We start from the raw sequence: 21,707 nt of genomic DNA on the forward strand, positions 1-21,707 counted from the left end.
TCTGCTCACCTGCGAGGAGTGCGGTTAGCAGCTGTTGGCTCCTTTGGGTTCCTTCTCAGTTTCTGAACTGGGCTCATGCTTTTTGGGGTGGCTGCTGGCCAACGACTGAGCAGGTGGTGGTACTCAGGTCTGGCCATTTCTGCCCAATGCGGGGCTCCTTTAACAGTCAATCTTCCCTCCAGAACTCCCTGTTGGGCTGGCAGAGGTTTTCCACTTTTTCTTTCTGTGCTCGTTGCTGGATACTTTGTCCTGAACTATCTTCCAGTTTACTCATTCTCTCTTCTGAGGTGTCCAATCCTCAATACATTCATGGCATTCTTAATTTTGGTTATTGAATTTTTCTTTCCTAGAAGTTCAGACGGATTCTTTTTCAAACCTGCTTTGCGGATGTTTTCGAGTTTGTCATTGATTTCTTTAAACCTGTTTGATAATATCTGAAATTATAAAAATCTCTTTCTGCTGTTATTTCAGCAGGTTCTTTTTCATGATGTCTTCTAGTGGCACCGTGGACTCCATGCTGCTTGATGCCTTAGGAAAATTATTTCTGGTGGCCTCCAAAGGCCTAGGATGGAGAGGCTTTGTGGTTCGATTAGGTCAGACACCTTGCAGCACTTCCTGTTCAGATTGCATCAACTAAGTTCAGGGCTTGAGGGACCCAGCTCATTGAAGCTATGAGTTCTGTGGGTACAAATCTGCATGAGACAGGCATGTGCCAACTTCTCAGGGACTCTTTTCCTTCTCTTTCTTCTTCTCTAGTTGTGCTCAGAGCCAAGGCAGCCTTCTCTGTAGTCTCCTGGGATAAGGAGTAAGGGTTAGGGTGAGGGTTAGTCCTTATCCTGGAGGTGCAATCTTCCCGGGTCCTTCCATAATGCTGCAGAATCACCTGTAAGACTCCCTTTATTTTGAAGTGTCCTGGTCCTGGACATCTGGATCCCAAGTGTAAAGCCAATTCATCTTTGGTGTTCTGATAGCTTATACCTCGGATTACAGGCTATCATCCCAAAATTAAACATTAACCTGGGAGTTCACTATTGTTTTCTTAGCTCTTTAATACATTTAAGGTATTATTTCAACATTTTCAATGAGGAGGTTGATCCAAATAACCTAGTGTGATAGATAAATATGGCCACAAACTATCTGCAGCTCTTTCTATCAAGAGATGGAAACTATTTTCCCTTCCCTTGAATTCAGGCTGGCCTTATGATTTGCTTTGACCAACAGAAAGCAGTGGAAGTGACATTGTAGGACTTCCAAGCCAAGGCCTCAAGAAGCCCTACAACTTCCACTCCTGTCCTCTTGGAACCCAGCCACCACGAGAAGAATTAAGAGCAACTTAGGTGCTCTGGCTGACAGTCTTAGCTGTCAGATGTGTGACTAGGGTCAACTGGGGCCAGCCAGCTCCCAGCCAACTTGTCACCTGACTGCAGGCCCATGAATGATCCAAGCAAGATCAACAGAACTGCCCCTAATGAGCCCAGGCCAAACTGATGGTCCACAGAATTGTGATCAATAAAATTGCCGTTGTTTTAAACCACAAAGTTTTGGGGCAGTCTCTTATGCAGCAATAGATAACTGACACACCCAGCTCACAAGTTATTAAAAACTACAACTACCCTAAACTGAAATTTTGATGCTCACAACGTCACTAACTTAATTTTATTTATTATTTTGAGATGATATTTATGCAAAATTTGTTAATAATCTAAGCATATTCTACTTTAGTAACCAAATATTTGATGGCAGAATTGGATTTTAATCTTTTTCCTTTTGATTCCAGAAAATCTTTAAGCATACATGATTAGAATGGCCAAGTCCATTTGGATATACTAAAGCCAGTTGATCAATAAAACATGATAAGAAGAACTCTACCTTCCTTTCTCCAATCCCTTCCCCAAGTGGACTAAAATTAGCTCCACTAAAAGCAATTTTATAAACAAAACTCACTGGACCTAGAGATTATCATACTAAGCAAAGTCAGTCAGAAAGAGACAGATAAATACCATATGGTATCACTTATATGTGGAATCTAAAATACGACACAAACGAACCTATCTATGAAACAGAAACAGAATCACAGACATAGAGAACAGACTGGTGGTTGCCAAGGGGGAGGTGGGGGAGGGAAGGATTGGGAGTTTGGGATTAGCAGATGCAAACTAATATATATATAGGATGGATAAACAACAAGGTCCTACTGTATAGCACAGGGAACTATATTCAATATCCTGTAACAGACCATAATGGAAAAGAATATGAAAAAGAATATATATATATACACACATATATATATATATATATATATGTGTATATATATATATAACTGAATCACTTTGCTGTACAGCAGAAATTAACACATTGTAAATCAACTATACTTCAATAAAATAAAATAAAGTAAAATAAAATAAAATAAAGAAACAAAACTCATTCTTTAACCTAGAAACCTGAGTGTAGAGAAGGGAATAATATAACTCTAAGGCCATTCACTTTGTTTCAAGTTAACATCCTACTCACGTGTTTTGGATAAAAGCCTTTTTAATGTCTTTCTACAGCAAAGCTCCGAAAAGAATTTTCGGAGCAAAAGAATCTTTCACTACATCTTCCTGCTTATGTATTTTTAGCATCTATACATCTACAACTAAATTTCTTACTCATAGTACAATGCAAAGCAGAATAGCATTACCTCTCTTAGATAAAAATTAATTTGGATTACTCAGTTCCAGAGTTGTTTATGATTCTTTTCAGAGTGGTGTATTCAACAAAATTTCTTTGAAAAAATGTTTTATTTTATAGAAAAAGAATTCCATTTAAAATACAGTTTACCCAAAAGATACCTAAGGAATAAATTGTTCAAATTGTTGGTTCAACAACTGTTTTATGATGAAAGGAACTTAATCCTATTTGTAGCTTACTAACATTGATGTGAGTGATCGTTTTTTTCAAAGTATACCTTTTATCTCATACAATTGTATGTGGAAAATGTTTACAAATTATTATGTAAATTAGATTATTCACCATTTTCCAGATTAGTTGCGTTTTGTTATATATATATATATATTTTTTTAAATTAGTTAATTTTTGTCTGCGTTGGGTCTTTGTTGCTGCACGTGAGCTTTCTCTACGTGCGGTGAGCCGGGGTTACTCTTCATTGCGGTGCGCGGGCTTCTCATTGCAGTGGCTTCTCTTGTTGCGGAGCACGGGCTCTAGAGCGCAGGCTCAGTAGTTGTGGCACACGGGCTTAGTTGCTCTGCGGCATGTGGGATCTTCCCGGACCAGGGCTCGAACCCATGTCTCCTGCATTGGCAGGCGGCTTCTTACCCACTGGGCCACCAGGGAAGTCCCGTGTTTTGTTATATTTGGATGCTAAAGTGCTTACAGTGGATATATGATCAACATGCTGAAGGACTGTAGCAATAAAGAATATTTTCTTAATAACTGTAAAACTCAATATGTAAGAAGCTAATGACAATGATAATAGAGTTTTAAGAAACTTGCTTGGTATTGAGACAATAATGATGGTATCAACATAAGGTACAATTAACACGATTTTGCCTTGATTTGGTCATATTTGTGGATTGTTATAAAGAGATTATTTCTTTATAATTTTCTAGAACTGCATAGGTGAAGCAGAAACAATAAAATAAGGAAGAACGAAAAATAATTTGGTTGGTATCAGGGAAAATAATGGATGCACAATATTGCCTTGGAATTGGTTGATTCTACTATGTCATCGCAAGAGTCAACTATGAAGAGAGGTATTTTAAAAAGGCTTTTTTAAGAAAATAGGCTAACTATGAAGATCTTTATGACTGAATAAATTTAGGAGAGTATGTAATGTGTAATTAGCAGAGATATTTCAGTTTTTAAATTGTTAAATGTTAAATTATAGATGATGAAAAAAATTATCTATAAATCTGAGTTTTTTCATGAGCTGAAAAGTCTAAGAAAAATCAGAGCTGCAGGAAAGTGTAAATGGATTGATGGCTTCACTTAAGCCTTTGGTTTTTATGATCCTAGCATGAAGGCATCCTGGACATCTCCTATTATCACTACGATGCTTTCATGTAATTATGATTACCCAAAACAAGTACCCCAGCCACTTCTGCAGTACACGCTGATGGAAAGGAAGGCTACTTGAGAAGACAGAAAAGCCTCAGTGTTGAAAACAGCACCACCTAGGAGGTGAATTTGTTTATAACAAGCCAGCTTTTCAAAAGGTAATCAGTCCCTAGATTCTATTCCACATGACCTCTAGGAAGCCGATAAAAGATTTTAGACTACAAGTGATGGACTTTGGAAACATAGGGGAATCTTGTATGGTACGCATTGTGATTGGACATCTGAGACTTTTCAGCAGAAATGGCTCAGCATCCATCCATGTTATAATCACTTAATATTGGCATTACAGTGTCCAAAGTATAACTCAATGAAAAAAAAAACACCATTACATTTGAAATCCTGTCTACTATGACCAGATTAAAGAAACCCACGTTAACACTTGTACCTTCACCAGTTCTTCTACCAGTTGTGGGACACAAATCCTTGGCTTGAACTACACAGTTGTTTGGCGCAAGCCAAGAACCTGGGAATGGGGATTTTCTTGCCTTAGTCTTGAAAGGCAACCTTCTTTCTGGGAGGCCCATGCAATTACCAGTGAGTGCAGTTCAATTAGCCAAACACAGTGATCAAAGTTAATTAGGAAACAGTAATAAGCAGCAACAGGCTTCAGAGCATACTAAGCCCTGTGTGTTAGAGGCATGGTCCCAGGCAGGCCTGGCATACATGGGTGCCTCTTTCTGAGAAGGAGGGAAGGGGCACCTGGTGGCTCTCGTGAACACATATACACACTAGAGACATGGCAAAAATTCCCCTCCAATAATTCTTATTATCTATAACCCACAGAAGTCTATAACCCATAGGATGGCTCTGGTTTTGTGAATTATACCTACTTAACAGAAAATCTTAAGAAATTCTCTTCTATTCACATGTGATGATGATACTGAAAATATGTACTCTGTGCGTGTGTGTGTGTGTGTGTGTTTGTGTTGGGAGAGATGAATGTGTATCCCTGCAGGATACACATATACACACATATTTAACAAAGAGAATGAGAGAATTACCGCAACCTGCAGGATGGATATGTAAACATAACACTGAAAAGTCAAGGAAAAATCTAAACAATTTAGTTTTATTCATTAGTCATGGCTCTTCCTTTACAAGTCTATTAGACAAAGCAACTAACTAGCAGTCACATCTCCCCGACTGTGAGTAAAGAGAAGTGAAATATCCAGCCATAATGGGGAAAAAGAAATGCAGCACAGGTGAACAGCTCCCACCAACCCACCCTCTCTGCTTTTCTGGGCACCCTGTCCCTCAGTGTGCCACCTCCCTGGTTCCTACTGTGTATGGTTTACTTCTCCAGACAGACACCAGGGTCCTTGAAGGCAGGTTAAGCCCTCTTCTCTTGGGTGCCCTTGAGCTGCTGGCATAGGGCTGGGCACCTGGTAGTAGCTTATCGGTTGACTGATGTCATGGGGCAGGAGGGATGGGCCTGAAGGGAGGGCGACTGATTCCAGCTGAGGAACGAGGGAGGCAGGCGCAGGCCCAGGGCAATGAATGCCGGGAGGGTGGGGGCAGGAGGGTCAGTAGCTCCAAAGGAGTCTGCCCCCCGCCCCGCCCTAGTGGCTCTGACCTAGGAGCTTGGGCTAAAAAGAATAGTTTACAGAAGTAATCCCTTAGAGGGATAAACTCTTAGAGGAAAACATAGGAAGAACACTCTTTGACATAAATCACAGCAAGATCTTTTTTGGCCCACCTCCTAGAGAAATGGAAATAAAAACAAAAATAAACAAATGGGACCTAATGAAACTTAAAAGCTTTTGCACAGCAAAGGAAACCATAAACAAGACCAAAAGACAACCCTCAGAATGGGAGAAAATATTTGCAAATGAAGCAACTGACAAAGGATTAATCTCCAAAATATATAAACAGCTCATTCAGCTCAATATTAAAGAAACAAACAACCCAATCCAAAAATGGGCAGAAGACCTAAATAGACATTTCTCCAAAGAAGATATACAGATTGCCAACAAACACGTGAAAGGATGCTCAACATCCCTAATCATTAGAGAAATGCAAATGAAAACTACAATGAGGTATCACCTCACACCGGTCAGAATGGGCACCATCAGAAAATCTACAAACAACATATGCCGGAGAGGGTGTGGAGAAAAGGGAACCCTCTTTGCACTGTTGGTGGGAACGTAAATTGATACAGCCACTATGGAGAACAGTATGGAGGTTCCTTAAAAAACGAAATATATAACTACCATATGACCCAGCGATCCCACTACTGGGCATATACCCAGAGAAAACTATGATTCAAAAAGACACATGCACCCCAATGTTCAATGCAGCACTATTTACAATAGCCGGGTCACGGAAGCAACCTAAATGCCCATCGACAGACAAATGGATAAAGAAGATGTGGTACATATATACAATGGAATATTACTCAGCCATAAAAAGGAATGAAATTGGGTCATTTGTTGAGACGTGGATGGATCTAGAGACTGTCATACAGAGTGAAGTACGTCAGAAAGAGAAAAACAAATATCGTATATTAACCCATATATGTGGAACCTAGAAAAATGGTACAGATGAACCGGTTTGCAGGGCAGAGATAGAGACACAGATGTAGAGAACAAACGTATGGACACCAAGGGGGGAAAGTGGCGGGGGGGGGTGGTGGTGGTGGTGTGATGAATTGGGCGATTGGGATTGACATGTATACACTGATGTGTATAAAATGGATGACTAATAAGAACCTGCTGTATAAAAAAATAAATAAAATTAAATTAAAAAATTAAAAAATAAAGTTTACGGAAGTAATCCCTCTGAGAGTGATTAAATAAATTACCATAACTCCTGAGACGAAATATGACAGCCATTAAGAGTTCTTTGAAAATTATGGGGATAATTGTTCAGTTTCAGAGCCCAATTTTCCCTTCCACAGAAGGTGCTGATCATTTTGATTGCCACCCTACCATTTTATTTTACCCATGTCTTTGTGGTCTTTTAAACACGTTTGGAAGGAAACAAATTTCATCCAATTTTATTATTTAGTGCTTTCTTTCAACCGTAATGAACTAGAACCTGGAATAGAATAAAACAGGTCTTGTGCCTGATTTGAAATCCAATATAATGGCAATGATCTTTTCCCCTTGATATTAAACTTAAATCTAGAATTGAGACTTTTCGGCCCAGAAATTTTCTAGCCTTAATATGTAATTATAAATGCGGTGGGCTGTCAGCAGTGCAATTATCTGTTAAAATTTGTGGAAGGTTCTATATTGGAAATAAGACAAGTATTGAGTCATGGAATTCATAACAGATGTATGGCTAAACAAGGATATAATTTCTAATACACCTTATTTATTCTGAATATTGATGCTTTATATGAGGTGCTTGAAATAACTGTGCCAGAAGATCAATAAGATTTCAGCCCTTTTAATTGGGAAGGGTGTCAGGATAAACAAAATTACAATAATGGACAGTGAGTGGTGGACTTAGATACATACAATTAGGAGGACGATACACCTTATATTTTTACTATGAAATATTTCAAGCATACAGAAAAGTAGAGAATATAGTAAATACATCCGTACCCCACCGCTCAGTCAAATCTTAAGATTTTGCTATATTTGCTTTAGCTTTTAATTTTTTAAGAAACACAACTTTTCAGGTTCCAGTGAAGTCTCTTGCCCTGATTCCATGCTCTGCCTTCCAGAAGTAACCACCATCCTAAACTTGGTATCTATCATCCCTATGCAAGTTTCATACTTCTAGTTCAACTGTATGTGTCCATACACATGATACGTTGTATTGTTGTGCAGGTTAAAATTTTTATATAAAGTTTATGAACATTCAAGATCTATGAAAATACCACCTTAAAGTTTGGGGAAAAAATAAATGATTTTCTACTCTTCTTTGTAACCTCTTATCTTCTAATTTTTCTAAGAGCAGTATTACTCTGATTTCCAAACAAACAATTTGATCAAAAGAATTAAATGGACAGGAATGCTCATTTTACAAAGCGCTCCCTTGGCTGTTGAGAAACCAGTGATGTAGAGTGTGAACTTGCAAACATTCACTGCCATTTGAAGTAGATTTACAATTATTTGAAGAGGTAGATGACAAACAGACCTATTGTTTCCTCCTATAAACAGTAGTAAAGAAAAGGAGGTGGTGGTAAATTAATGAAAGGTTAAAGGTTTAAAATGAGTTTGAGGAGAAAGAAGATGATAAACAGATGAGGCTAAACCTTCAAGAAAATTAGGAAACAGCATAGTTTCGTAACTAGAAGTCAAGTTACTGGTAATTATAGTGATATGACTTGCTTAATACGTTCAGAAGACTGCCTCCTCATTTATCAAGTCTTTGGGGAAAACGAGTTAGCTGCATCCTTTTTATCACTATATTCTCTTGGACAGACCATGAAAACGCCTGGGAAACTGAATGGGAGCCCAGATCTTCTACTTCATCATAATCTTTTATGTATCAGTGACTAAAGCATTTTTCTTATTTCCAGTATTAGATACTTAAAAAATAGTTAATGAAAGTGAAATAAAAAGGAGATAAATTTATTAACCTCCATTTTTCAAGGAGCAAATAAAATTTATTTCCTTCAGAGGGCTCATTTCAGGGACTACAAGTTCACCTGCCATCAGGGACTGGTCATGTATATTTATTTTACATAAATGCAAAATTAAGGTTACATTTTTATTGAAATATAATTCATATACCATAAACGCACTCCTTTAAAGTGTATAATTCAGTTTTTAGTATAGTCACAAAGTTGTGCAATCATCACCCCAAAAGAAACCCTGTCCATTAGCAGTCATGTCCCCTTTCCCCTCCCCCAAGACTCTGGCAGCCACTAATCCACTTTCTGTCTCTATGGATTTGTCTATTTTGGACATTTCATACAACTGGAATCATACAATATGTGGCTTTTTGTATATGACTTCTTTCACTTTGTGCAGTTTTCAAGGTTCATTTATGTTGTAGCATGTATCCGGTACTTTATTCATTTTTATACCTGAATAATATTCCATTGTATGGATATACCAACTTCCACTTATCCATTCATCAGCTGATAGACATGTGGGTTATTTCCTTTTTGGTTGTTATGGATAATGATGTCATGAACATTCATGTACAATGGCCTCTGAATTTAAGTTCAAAAATTTAAAATTAGTTTTGCAAATAGTTAATATATTAACATGGTTCAATATTACACATACTAGCAATTAACACGGTTCGAATATATAACTTTTATATGTTTTTCCCTATTCCTGTCTCCCACATGCCTGATCACTGCGTTCTGTTCCAGTACTATTTAACAGCTTCTTTTTTTTTCCCCCCACATCTTTAATGGAGTATAACTGCTTTACAATGGTGTGTTAGTTTCTGCTGCATAGCAAAGTGAATCTGCTATACGTATACATATATCCCGATATCCCCTTCCTCTTGCGTCTCCCTCCCACCCTCCCTATCCCACCCCTCTAGGTGGGCACAAAGCACCGAGCTGATCTCCCTGTGCTATGCAGCAGCTTCCCAGTTTCTTTATGTGTCCGTCCGGCATAGGCAAACATCCTAGTTTTTTCTTTTTTCTTTTTAAATGGAAAGGTAGCACACTTATGCACTCCTCTGCACCTTGCTTTTTCACTTATCTTGGATGTTTCCATGTTTCTAGACAGCGTCCCCATGCTTTTCTAAAGCTACATGTTCTGTATTGTGTGGCTGTAGCACAGTTAATTTAACCAGCCTCCTTTTGATGAATGTTTTGGAGATGATTTAAATGATCTGATATTTATGAAATCCACTTGTAAACTAGTCATATCATAATAAGCAACCAATGACATAAATAATATCAGGTTTAATAATGGGGAATAAAAGAAGCTACTTAATTTTAATACTACACAGGAAAACTGAAAAAAGGCCTGAGGCTGCTTTTTAAAATAAAATATTGTTATCCTCAACTATTATGCTGTCAGGTAGAACTAGTTACCTGAAATAGGATGAAAACTGGTAAATACAGATATTGGTCTAGTTGAGCAACTTGTTTTTAAACTATCTTATGCTTCTCAGAATATTTATCTTTATAGTCCCCAAATTTAATTTAATAGGTCATTTTCACTAAATCTGATGACAGGGAAACCTTTGGAAACACTTGCGAGAGTTTTCTGTCTATGATACTTAACACAATTTATACTTTATCATAAGACCAGAACTAAGATATGTACCTATAAAGTATAGACCAAGTAGCAACCAAGTTGGTTTTAAAAAAGCCACTCAGTTTTCCACTAATTGCCTGTTATGTGACCTTACAAATTGTTAGGGTGCTAGAACGGATCAAATAAACGTCATTATTTAAATATTATTAGTTAAAACAAGTTATTACAAAGTTCTAGTTAAAAGATAATTTTTGGAACACTTGTAACATTGTTGGTGGGAATGTAAAATGGTACAGCCACTGTGGAAAACAGTATGAGGACTCCTCAAAAAAATTAAAAATAGAACTACCATATGATCCAGCAGTCCCACTTTTGAGTATATATCCAAAAGCATTGGAATCAGGATCTTGAAGAGATATCTACACTCCCATGTTCATTGCAGCATTATTCACGATAGCCAAGATATAGAAATGACCCAAATGTCCATTGACAGATGAATGGTTAAAGAAAATGTGGTATATGCATGCAGTGGAATCTTGATCAGCCTTAAAAAAAGAAGGAAATTCTACTATTGTTAACAACATCAATGGACCTGGAAGATATTATGCTAAGTGAAATAAACCAGACACAGAAAGAAATACTGCATGATCTTACTTCATGTGTGGAATCTTAAAAAGTCAAACTCATAGAAACAGAAAAGAGATTGGTGCCTAGCAGGGGCTGGGGTGAGGGGGAAATGGGGAGTTGTTCAATGGATATGAAGTTAATTACACAAGATGAATAAGTTCTAGAGATCTGTTGTACAACATAGTGCCTAGAGTTAACAATACGGTATTGTGCACTTAAAAATTTAAGAGGGTAGGGCTTCCCTGGTGGCACAGTGGTTAAGAATCCACCTGCCAATGCAGGAGACACAGGTTCGAGCCCTGGTCCAGGAAGATCCCACATGCTGTGGAGCAACTAAGCCCGTGCGCCACAACTACTGAGTCTGCGCTCTAGAGCCCGAGAGACACAACTACTGAGCCTGTGCGCCGCAAGTACTGAAGCCTGCGTGCCTAGAGCCCATGCTCCACAACAAGATAAGCCACCGCAATGAGAGGCCCGCGCACCGCAATGAAGAGTAGCCCCCGCTCACCACAACTAGAGAAAGCTCGCACGCAGCAACAAAGACCCAATGCAGCCAAAAATAAATAAATAAATATTAAAAAAAAATTAAGAGGGTAGATCTCATGTTAAGCATTCTTAACACACAAACACAACAAGCAAAGGGACATAAGAAAAATTTTGGAGGTGATGGATATGTTTATAACCTTGATTGTGGTAATGGGATAATGGGTGTATGCATGTCTGAACTCATCAAAGCATATACATTAAATATGTACAGTTTTCTGTATATCAATTATACCTCATTAAAGCTATAAAAATAGTAATTTTTGAACTTCTATTTACGATTAGGTAGACACTGTGAGGTAAATACTACCTACTAGACTTGCCAATACTGTTACAGTTTCTGTGCTATGACATATTTTGATTGGTGGTTCCTCCTAAATAGCTATCATTCTTCATTCCCACATGATACAAAATACCCATAAGCCAAAGAACTGACCTTTAGGCATTTCAAAAGAAACACACTAAAAAATTCTAAGATATTATTACAGAAGCAAAAATGCATTACTTATTTTACTGATTACCTGGAGAACAAAAGGTTGAGGTGTTGGCTATTGAGTTCAGAGAACAATGGCGTACTTCACTCCACCAAATCACCCAGGTAGAGAGAAACTGAAGCAGAGAGTGGAACCAGTAGGTCATGGTTAGGCATGACCACAAGACCCTATTGATAATGGCTGCTGACCTCAGCAGGGTATTTTCTGGATGCTGAGATGGGACACTGTAGTCTTTTCTAACAGAACGAGTAAGGTGCTCATCATTCCAGAAACTACTTCTTCGGCTGTAGGTTAATTCTTCAGAGTGTGCCTGATCAAGTGCTAACAGCTGAGCTTCACGTTTCCTGCAATTTCTTTCTCAATTTAACTTTGATCTAAGTTCTAGTCTGTAAATGAGAAATGCAAGTAAGAATGAGGGTTGATTTATTTTAAGTAAATTTATCATTAAATATCAACGTATATAATTTCAAACATTTATAAATATTGCAATTTATAGAAAATTAATGTAATCTTAAAATTATTTGAACAATGATTTTCACAACTATTTACATTAACTCAACCTACCTTTGTAGAAACATAATTATGTTTAAAAGTATCCTTGCTACAAAGTAATAATTTCATAGTACCTTTCTATAATATTTATGTCACTAAAGTGGCAGCTGTATCAATAAAACCCAGCAGATTCAATAATTTAGAAACAGCATAATCAGAACTGCAAATGAAAGCTACCATTAATTCCAAACAAAACAAAACCTTTTATATTAATATATAAATACTTTCCCATTTTCATCGCTGATTGAAGAAAATAATGAGAAGGCAGTATCTTCTTGTTTGTAGTAAACAGAAATTAATTTTAAGATATTTTAAAATTGACATTAAGAAGCTAGATTAGGTAAGTTTTTACAACACATAACATTAAATTTTTTGAGAAATTCTTGGTTTTGGGTGGGGGGAGAAAGAAATTCTTGGTTTTACTGGAAGCCATTTCTATCAATAAAACCTTTTTCTTTTTTCGGTTGTAATATGACAATAAGCAGAGATAACTATCTGTCATCTCAAATAGAAATTTTAATTGCTTATCAGCAATTGATAACATACTTGGGTGGAAAGAGATTCTTGGCTTTTTTTTCCCACTTAAGTATTTTAACCTTTTTTGACATCCCCTCAAAAGGATCCTAAATATGTCTAAAATTACATCAAAGGAAAAATAACTTTACATGAACTAGTGCTTGTATTTGAAAACAATATTTGCTGTAGTATTCCAGTTTTTTCTTTTTTTCTTTTTTAGCATATAAAAGTATGGTATAAGAAATTATAGTCACAATAAAGTACATTTTCTTTTATTGACATAGAACATATACTTAAATTTTAAATGTTGGCTCTTTAAGAAAAAGTTTCTCCTGGTAAATAATATGCATAACCATTGCCCAAAAATGTATACAGCTGTTTTCTCCAAAATATTTATACACATAGAGGTCCACTTAAGACCAGCCCCATTATAACCTACCGAATACAATGTGCTCTTAATTTATAAATGGGCTACCCTCAGTATATAAAATATAAAGGCATGTATGTTACACATACAAAGTAAGAAATATACAAAGGAGAGACAAAAAGAAAAAAAAGAAAGTGTTCTTCCCTATAAGATTCAGACAGAAATTCAGTGTAATTAGTGAGAACACGTACTCTTTTTATAAATGGGCTACCCTCGGTATATAAAGTATATAGGCATGTATGTTAGACATACAAAGTAAAAAAATATATAAAAAGGAGAGATGAAAGAAAGAAAAAGGAAAGTGTCCTTCCCTATAAGATCCAGATAGCAATTCAGTGTAATTAGTGAGACCACGTTAAATACAATATATGAAGAATTTTCAGTTTTGGCAAATACTTTTCAGAGAAATACCTAAGCAATGAGGGTACTAAATTTCCATTTTAAGAATTTAGTAGAGGCTTCCATTTAAACATTCAGTGAAGATGTTGTGGTCTCCCTAATATGCAGAAAAGAGGACTTTGGGTAGGGGGGTCTGTTAAAAAGAAGCAAACAAAAGGTCACAAATTTTTAGCCCGTTAGTAACAGCCCCTTAATCAAGCATGTGTAGTGCAGGAATCAAATCCTGGCCCATCAGAGTTTGAATATATGTGATAAAGATTCCAATGGACAGGATCTGAATTCTTCCTAGATCTTAGAGGGAATGAGGCAGGAAATGATGGCAAAGGAGCGGGTCAGCCCCAAAGGTGGCTGGTCCAATCTTAACTACCGATGTTAAAAAACACACCATATGTTTCTATAGCATTCTTTCTGCTGCATTTTCTTTATTTCAAGCCACAGGTCTACTTGGAGGGTCATGCAGCTAGTGGCTTATAAATAAAATCAGAGTCTATGAGTAGTGTCATCACATTAAGAGACAGAATCACTGGATTCTCTCGATAGGTAAAGAGCTCGCATCTTTGGAATCCATGAGTTGGTAGTATTTATGGCATACCTAAAATGGGGGACAAAAATCATATATGTCAATAATAATATACATGCAATTCAGGAGTTAAAACAATGAAGACAATTAAATAATTTATTGAGCTAGAAATTCCATATGATTCCTAAATATTGCTTCACAGGTAAAAATGCAACAAATATAACTGAGTCAATTCCAAAATTAGCAAATAAACACTATTGCTAACTGTTTACCAAGGCAAGCCATCCCCATTCTTCTCAAATCTCAGCATATGTTACCAAGAGAGATCCTAAAGATGGCAATCATATCTATTTTGGAAGCCTAGGAATTTGGACACTTACTGTATCCTTTAGCTTAGAGATATGCTACATATCCTAATTTTCATAGACCAAGCCTTTTCATTCTGTACTGGTATCAAAGGGGAAACAGAAGGGTAAAAAAAAATCAATGAAAACATTCAGCTGCAATGTTATTTTCTTTCCTTTTCCAGACCATCATTATGCAGCCAAAAAAACTCATGGTAAAGAAAAAAAACAGAACTTTTCCTCAAACAGCATTTAAAAAAAAATAAATTTAAACTACAGTTCTTCTGGGGAATATTTGGACTGTTCCACCAAACATTCCCAAGAAGCAGAAAGAAAATAAGCATCTGCTAATTCTGTATAGACTTATGTATACAGAAGCCCTTTGTAAGGTGTAAAGCACTAATACCAACATAAGGTATGATTATTATGGAAGCAGAAGATTTGAACAAATTTATCGTGAACATGAAGAATATAGAAAAAGGCAATCTAATTTTAAATTCTCATGCAAGTAACCCAAATTGTATCATTAATTAAAAGATAATTTAATGTTCTGCTAATGTAAATAATTTTCATCCCATTTCTGCTGATGTAAATAACTTTTCATTCCATATTTGTATATAGCACTTTGGTGACGATGTCAAGCTGATTAATGCTTGTCAGATTTCTATAAACAGATATTCTCCCATATTAATAAAAAATTTTATATTTTACACCCAGGTCATCTTCTAATTAATTAAGAAAAATAATTTAACTCTTTCCTTAATTAGGAAGATTGTTAAAACGTTTCACTTTCTTGGCAACATATGAAATACGTCATTTCCATTTAGGCCATTAATTTGAAGAAAAACTGAGAGCTATCACCAGCAACATCTTCCAAAAATTATTATTATATTTAAATTAATACAGGTTATGCAATGTGTTTTATAAAATACTGAGCAATTTTACTCTTATAAGAATATTCAGAAGTTAATATGCAAAATAATAATTCAGTTTGAATTTCGACCCCAATTTATTTCAATAATAATTTTTTAAAAAGCTTCATTTCACCAAATGTATTCTCTTAACTAAAATAAAAGTGATGGTAAATTTTCCCTAGCTGTAGAGTTTTACAGAAACTCTGCTAACATACTCTGGCTGAAATTCTTACCAGAATTGAAATATTAAGACTTGTGTAGCAGATTTTCATTAAGTATGAAAAACAACTTATGTACATTTGCAAGCCAATTTAATTGATTTCAAATACTATAAATTTCATCTATCACTCTGAACATCCTTTCATTTAAGCATTGACAGTAGTACTTTCACTTGTGCTTATTGTTGCAGCTGACAGCAGAATGTAGCCCCTCAAAGAAAATCATCATCTACTAAAAAGAGAATAAAAGCAGAGTCACTGCCCCCAAAGATCAATTGGTCTAACTAATTAGACCTTTAATAGATTTTCCAGGTTCCTAAGAATAGGAAGAAGGAAAAACACCGAAAGCTTTCTGCTGAGTCATACACAAATACATTAATGCTAACTAATACAATTGTCTAATGTAAAGAGGAACTGACCTGAGCGGTACCTTGCTCCGATTAACATTACCATGCTACTCACTATAAAAAAGCCCAAGGGTAGACTACAGAAGATACTAGGGTCACCTGTGGTCATCCAAGTAGGAGGGAATTCCAGTCAAGCAAACCAAAAGAGAGACACATAATTACAATATTTGTGTTAAGAATCACATGATAGCAAAAAAAAGTTATAAAAATAGTATATTCATAAAAGCTAGCAAAGAGTTATTACTTCAAATCAAAAACAGAATCAATATTGGAGGCTTATGACAGTCAACAAACAATACAGATAGCATGCCACAAGTAGCCAAGAACATAGAACATACAGACCAACATAAACCTTCCACTGGCAAAGCCAAAGCTGATGGAGAACTTTTTGGGAGGCTGTTGATTTTAGCTTTCTTGATTCTTCCCCAAAAGATACTAAATGAGCAATCCAATTCCCCTCAAATTCAAATTATAGATCCTTTGGCTATCAGAGAAGAGTTATATTCGTCTACTGAAAATGAATTTCAAACCCTACTGGTTTCATTTTCTTTTTTAAATAGACTTGGTGTATAAGGAAATGCACCTGAATATTAATGTTAGTATAATTAAAAAACCAAACTGTATTAATCTACATTTTAAAATATTGCCTGAGAATACGATTGTTTTGATATTTTCCAACCTGAATTCTCTTGGAAGCCCTTCCAAGAATAGATAGATAGATAGATAGATGCTTTTCTTGAATATAAAAATTATATATCTAGAATATTTAACACTCTTTGAAAAAATATTTTGGTGGGTTTGGAGTACAAAGCCAAGAAGTCATCATTTATGATAAGCTCTCTCCAAAAAATATCAAACCCCCGATCACTTCTACAACATTTTAAACATATTGAATGTATGTTAAAAATTCTTTACAATCCATTCAAATATAGTTATAAACAAGAAAATAAATATGAATGCTTCAAAACTGGCAAAATGCTTTGGAAATTAAGCTAACATAATATTCTTCCCATAAATTAAACCTATTTAAAGAGGATAAGAGACCAGGTAGCCAATTCCAATATCCTTTCAAGATCATCAAAATAGGATTCTGTCTGTACTGCTATTATCAGATAGCTTATTGATAAATCATACAGTTATATAGCTTATATTGCTTAAGGAATACAATCAGCATTTCACTAATTGAATATTATTAGCCTGTTTATTATACAGTTTAGAGACTCTCAAAATATTATACATGAGTGCTTTTCATAAATCTACTCAAAAGTTTTTTCAAACTTTGCCTTAAATCCACTACAGCCTAACTGAAACAAAAACAAAGTTTGAAAAATCGAAAGCTCTCAAAAAATCAAATTACTTTATCATCAATGCTGATGGCAGAAACAATAGAATCATGTAATTTTCTTTTATCAACTTTTTCTTGGCATTTTAAATTCACTGACAGGTAAGGTAAGCAAACAGAGAGAAAACGATCAATTGGTTTTGTGGGAACTTTGCAATTAAAATTATATCTTCAACTGCAAGGAAGGAGAAGGATGTGTGGCATTGACGTGGAGGCAGCTGGGGCAGTGGAGTGCGGGAACAGGTAGGATTGTGCCATCTTATTTTATTTGGCCATGCCGCGTGGCATATGGGATCTTAGCTCCCTGACCAGGGATCGAACCCCAGGCCCCTTGCATTGGAAGTACGTAGTCTTAACCACTGGACCATCAGGGAAGTCCCTGTGCCGTTTAAAAAAAATCTAACTTGTCAAAGAAATCATATAACTCATTTTCATTAGCCATTAATTAAGGGCAACCAGAAAATAAATCGAGTGCATGTCTATCTTTCAAAGCAACTAGCACTGTGCTACAAAAATACCTATGATTGAGAAGTTTAGCTATAAAGGGTCTCAAAACTGCAAACAGTCCTAGCAAGAAAGGCTTTGCCACTATCTTAGAAAGAAAGGTGAGTCTCAGGACAAAAGATTTAAAGAAAATGGATATTAAGCTTAAAGCTTATTTAGGAGAATAAACAAAAGCTTCAAGTAGGAACATCCAGGACTGAAAATACAGATCACAGTGATCTGTGGTACTAGATGATCCCAGAAGCGTCTCCTAAAAGCCAGATACATTACAAGTGGTTCTATACTCGCTTTGGGGTTGGAAGGCAGGCTATATTTCATTTATATTCTCTTCTCCATTAAACTATACGCTTCAATATATTATTGACCATTGTTTCATTCATTACGTTCGAAATCTTGCATTTAGCAAAGAATTAAAATACTATGCCATATTAAAGGCATGTTTAAGGCTGTTTCTATATTAAAGGCAGCTCAGGGCTGTTTACAATTAAATGGTTTACTTAAGGCAAATACTTTCCCACCTAAGAGACTGAAAAAAAAACAGTCCTCTATGTTCTGCCAAGAGCATTTGCCAATTATGACATTTCTAATTTACTATGTTTGGTACTTTTCTTCCTCTGATTCCAATGAGTTCTCATAACATACACTCACTAAGGGCTTGGAAGCAGTCTAGGAAGTAGTGAAATATATTCTGAAATTAATACAGCTTTCGGTTGGTTCAGGTCATGAAGACAGCCCCCCAGAAAGGCAAAGTCAGACACTAAGAAGAAGAAGAAGAAAAAAAAGTCTAGTTGATTTTTTTGCATTAAGAAGAGACTAGAAATAATTTTACTTTTAGAAAACTAAGTTATCAATTGAAGTACCAGGAATAAACTAATAAGGAAAGATATGGCAGGACAGTTAAGTATGTATATCAACATGATAATTTACATTTTATGTTTAGAACTTTAAAGCGTTTTCAAAACATTAGAAACTATAAGCTTATAATAATGCTTTTCTTCAGAGCAGCCTTGCTAAGTATAAATGGCCAGATACTTAAGGAAGCGATTTAACATACTAGGGCAAAGTGGCAATAATAATAAAAACATTTTTACCACTTTCTGAAGACTGAGTTGTAACCCAACCCATTGATTTCATCACAGCTTTCTTCCACGTAGAATAACGAATTTCACTTTCTAGACATAGAAGGTAGGAAAACCACACATAAGAAAGGCAGTTTACTGAGATGTTCTAAGTACCACACTTATGTTCACTCAGCGTTCTTTTTTTTTTTTTTTTGCTGCACCGTTCAGCATGTGGGATCCGACCAGGGATCGAACCTGCGCCCCCTGCATTGGAAGCATGGAGTCTTAACCACTGGACTGCCAGGGAAGTCCCTCACTCAGCATTCTTGACAAATTGTTACACATATTAAACTGATGTTTGTTACATTGTATTAAGCTGACATGGAGTTTTACCAGGACTCAGATTCCGGAGACTATGGTTGCTAGTGACTACCAGTGACTGGGAGAGAAGCTTGCTTGGAAGTTGAAGGGAAATTCAGCCTGGTCTGCACGATGAAGGGAGATGGCGAAACAGGCTACCTGCTAACACCAGGCCATTCACAAGCAAGTGGTGATGAATCAGAAAGGGGAATCCTACTTGACCTATTTTCTCTTTTTTGGGAGGGTGGAGGAGCTTGGGATATCATACAAAATCCACGTTGACGTTATTTTATACATAGGTTTTTAAAAAGATTTAAAACCAAATTCAATATATAAAACCTTATTTTCATACACAAATTTAATACAGGTATTGGTCAGAGCTTGTGGCTTAGCTTTGTTTATTACGACAGTAAGACAAATATTTAATGCTCATTTATTTAAATTGTTGCTGCTTTTGTCAGGCTAGCCCTGCTGTGTTTAAAAGTTATCAGAATATCCCTTACCCCACATAATCCTGTCCTAAAGCTGGCCACTGGCACCAAAGATGATCCGATGCAGACATGAGGGGTTGGTGGCCGATATATCTCCCCTGTCACTGTCAGGAAAGGCTACACTAACAAGCTAGAACTGATAGTGTGGCAGTGTTATCCCCCTACATGAAAGGACTGTAAACGCTAGAAGTGAATGGTAGAAAGGTGATTATAGAAGTTTTTTTTTTTAAATAGGGAACTATTCCTCTCATTCACATTCATTCAGTGTATCCAAATATGCTTAGTAGCCAAACCTGAAACAGTAGCATTTGCTATCTTATTTACTTTCTCAACTTATGAATAAACAGAATAGCAAACTCTCTCTCACTTTCCACAGTATACCCATCTTCAATCTTTACAAGTACCCTCACCAAAAGGGAACTACTGTATAGCACAGGGAACTATGCTCAATATTTTATAATAACCTGTAAGGGAAAAGAATCTGAAAAAAAAGATATATATGTATGTATAACTGAATCACTTTGCTGAACATCTGAAACTAACACAACATTGTAAATCAACTATACTTCAATTAAAAAAATGTAAAAAAACAAGTACCCTCAGCGTTGATCTGAGGTTCAAACCGCTCCATTGTGACAGCTGACAAGTCCTCAGGTTCCAGACTCCAAACGCCAACCCCTTCTGCAGCCCCTGCTGCCATGGCAGCTCCCAGGGCAGTTGTTTCGGGCATCGAGGGCTTCACTGAGGGGAGAGAGCTACATCAGTATCTTTGCAGTTACATATGCCTAAAAAAACCAGTTCTTCCAAAGAAACATTAGTCTTGGAGTTTAAAGGAATGAAGGCTTACTAACCTACTGGGATATACAGAATGTCTGCTTGTAGCTGCATCAGAATTTTGTTGTTGGTCATTCCTCCGTCTACCTGCAAATGGCTGAGCGGAATTCCACAGTCGCGGTTCATGGCGTCCAAAATCTTAAATAAACCAATGCAATGAACATAACTAAAGTACTCCATAGTAACATCTCTGAAAATAGTCATCTTCTACTCAAAAACACTCAAAAGCTCCCCAAAGCCTGCAGAATAAAAATTTAGATTTCTTAGGCTGGTCTTCTAGGCCCTCCTTGATCTGGTTACAACCAACCTTTTCTCTCACCACACCTCTGCACTCACCCCTATATCCAGTCAAGCCAAACAGTTCTATTTTGCACCCTGATTTCCTGCCATGGTGCCTATGTTTGTGCTACTATCCCCTTTGCCTAATATGCACCACTCAGCATCCCCTCAACTGTAAAATGCCCAGCGCCTGGCAGCTAACAGGAACTTAGAAAGTAATGACAGCTGGGAAAAGAACAAAAACTTGCAGTTATTACATTAATGTTTAGGCAGGCTTAATTTTTGATTAAATATTTAGTAAGCTTATAAATTTTAATAAATTTCTGGCATTAATATATAATTTGTTTAGGAATAATAAAGGTGGATTAAGTACAAGAAAAGGGCCCATATTTATTACCTCTCGAGTTTGGAAACAAACAGCTTCTAATGCAGCAAAAGCAATATGGCATTTATTGGTGAACTGAGTGAGCCCACAGATGATCCTAAAAATACAAAGATTTTTAAGATTAGAGTGGAATAAATGAGTCATCAACTGGAAATGTCCTAAATATGGAAAGACTGAATTTGGTAGGTAGAAATGTACGGGGGGGGTGGGAAATAGGACATTAGAAAAAACAAAACTGGACATAAACATTAAGTA

At 36.4% G+C, this 21,707-nt stretch overlaps 1 protein-coding gene across 7 annotated transcripts in view; it reads right to left on the reverse strand.

Moving 5' to 3' along the window:
* Positions 1–13,223: 13,223 nt before the first annotated feature.
* GK (glycerol kinase) overlaps positions 13,224–21,707 on the reverse strand; it is a 63,647-nt gene continuing 55,163 nt past the window's right edge. For 4 of the 7 annotated variants that reach the window (XM_036839525.1, XM_036839524.1, XM_036839523.1 and 1 more), the window contains 6 exons: positions 21,465–21,549; positions 20,806–20,926; positions 20,552–20,695; positions 19,134–19,214; positions 16,209–16,295; positions 13,224–14,385 (listed from right to left, as the gene is read on the reverse strand). In XM_036839525.1, coding sequence (XP_036695420.1) covers positions 14,375–14,385; positions 16,209–16,295; positions 19,134–19,214; positions 20,552–20,695; positions 20,806–20,926; positions 21,465–21,549 — 529 coding nt within the window. In that variant the 3' untranslated portion in view covers positions 13,224–14,374. The remainder of the gene's footprint in view (positions 14,386–16,208; positions 16,296–19,133; positions 19,215–20,551; positions 20,696–20,805; positions 20,927–21,464; positions 21,550–21,707) is intronic. The other 3 variants (XM_036839526.1, XM_036839528.1, XM_036839529.1) reach the window with 1 other exon arrangement.

The sequence above is a fragment of the Balaenoptera musculus genome, chromosome X (genome assembly GCF_009873245.2).
Source record: "Balaenoptera musculus isolate JJ_BM4_2016_0621 chromosome X, mBalMus1.pri.v3, whole genome shotgun sequence".
Taxonomy (NCBI): Eukaryota; Metazoa; Chordata; class Mammalia; order Artiodactyla; family Balaenopteridae; genus Balaenoptera; species Balaenoptera musculus.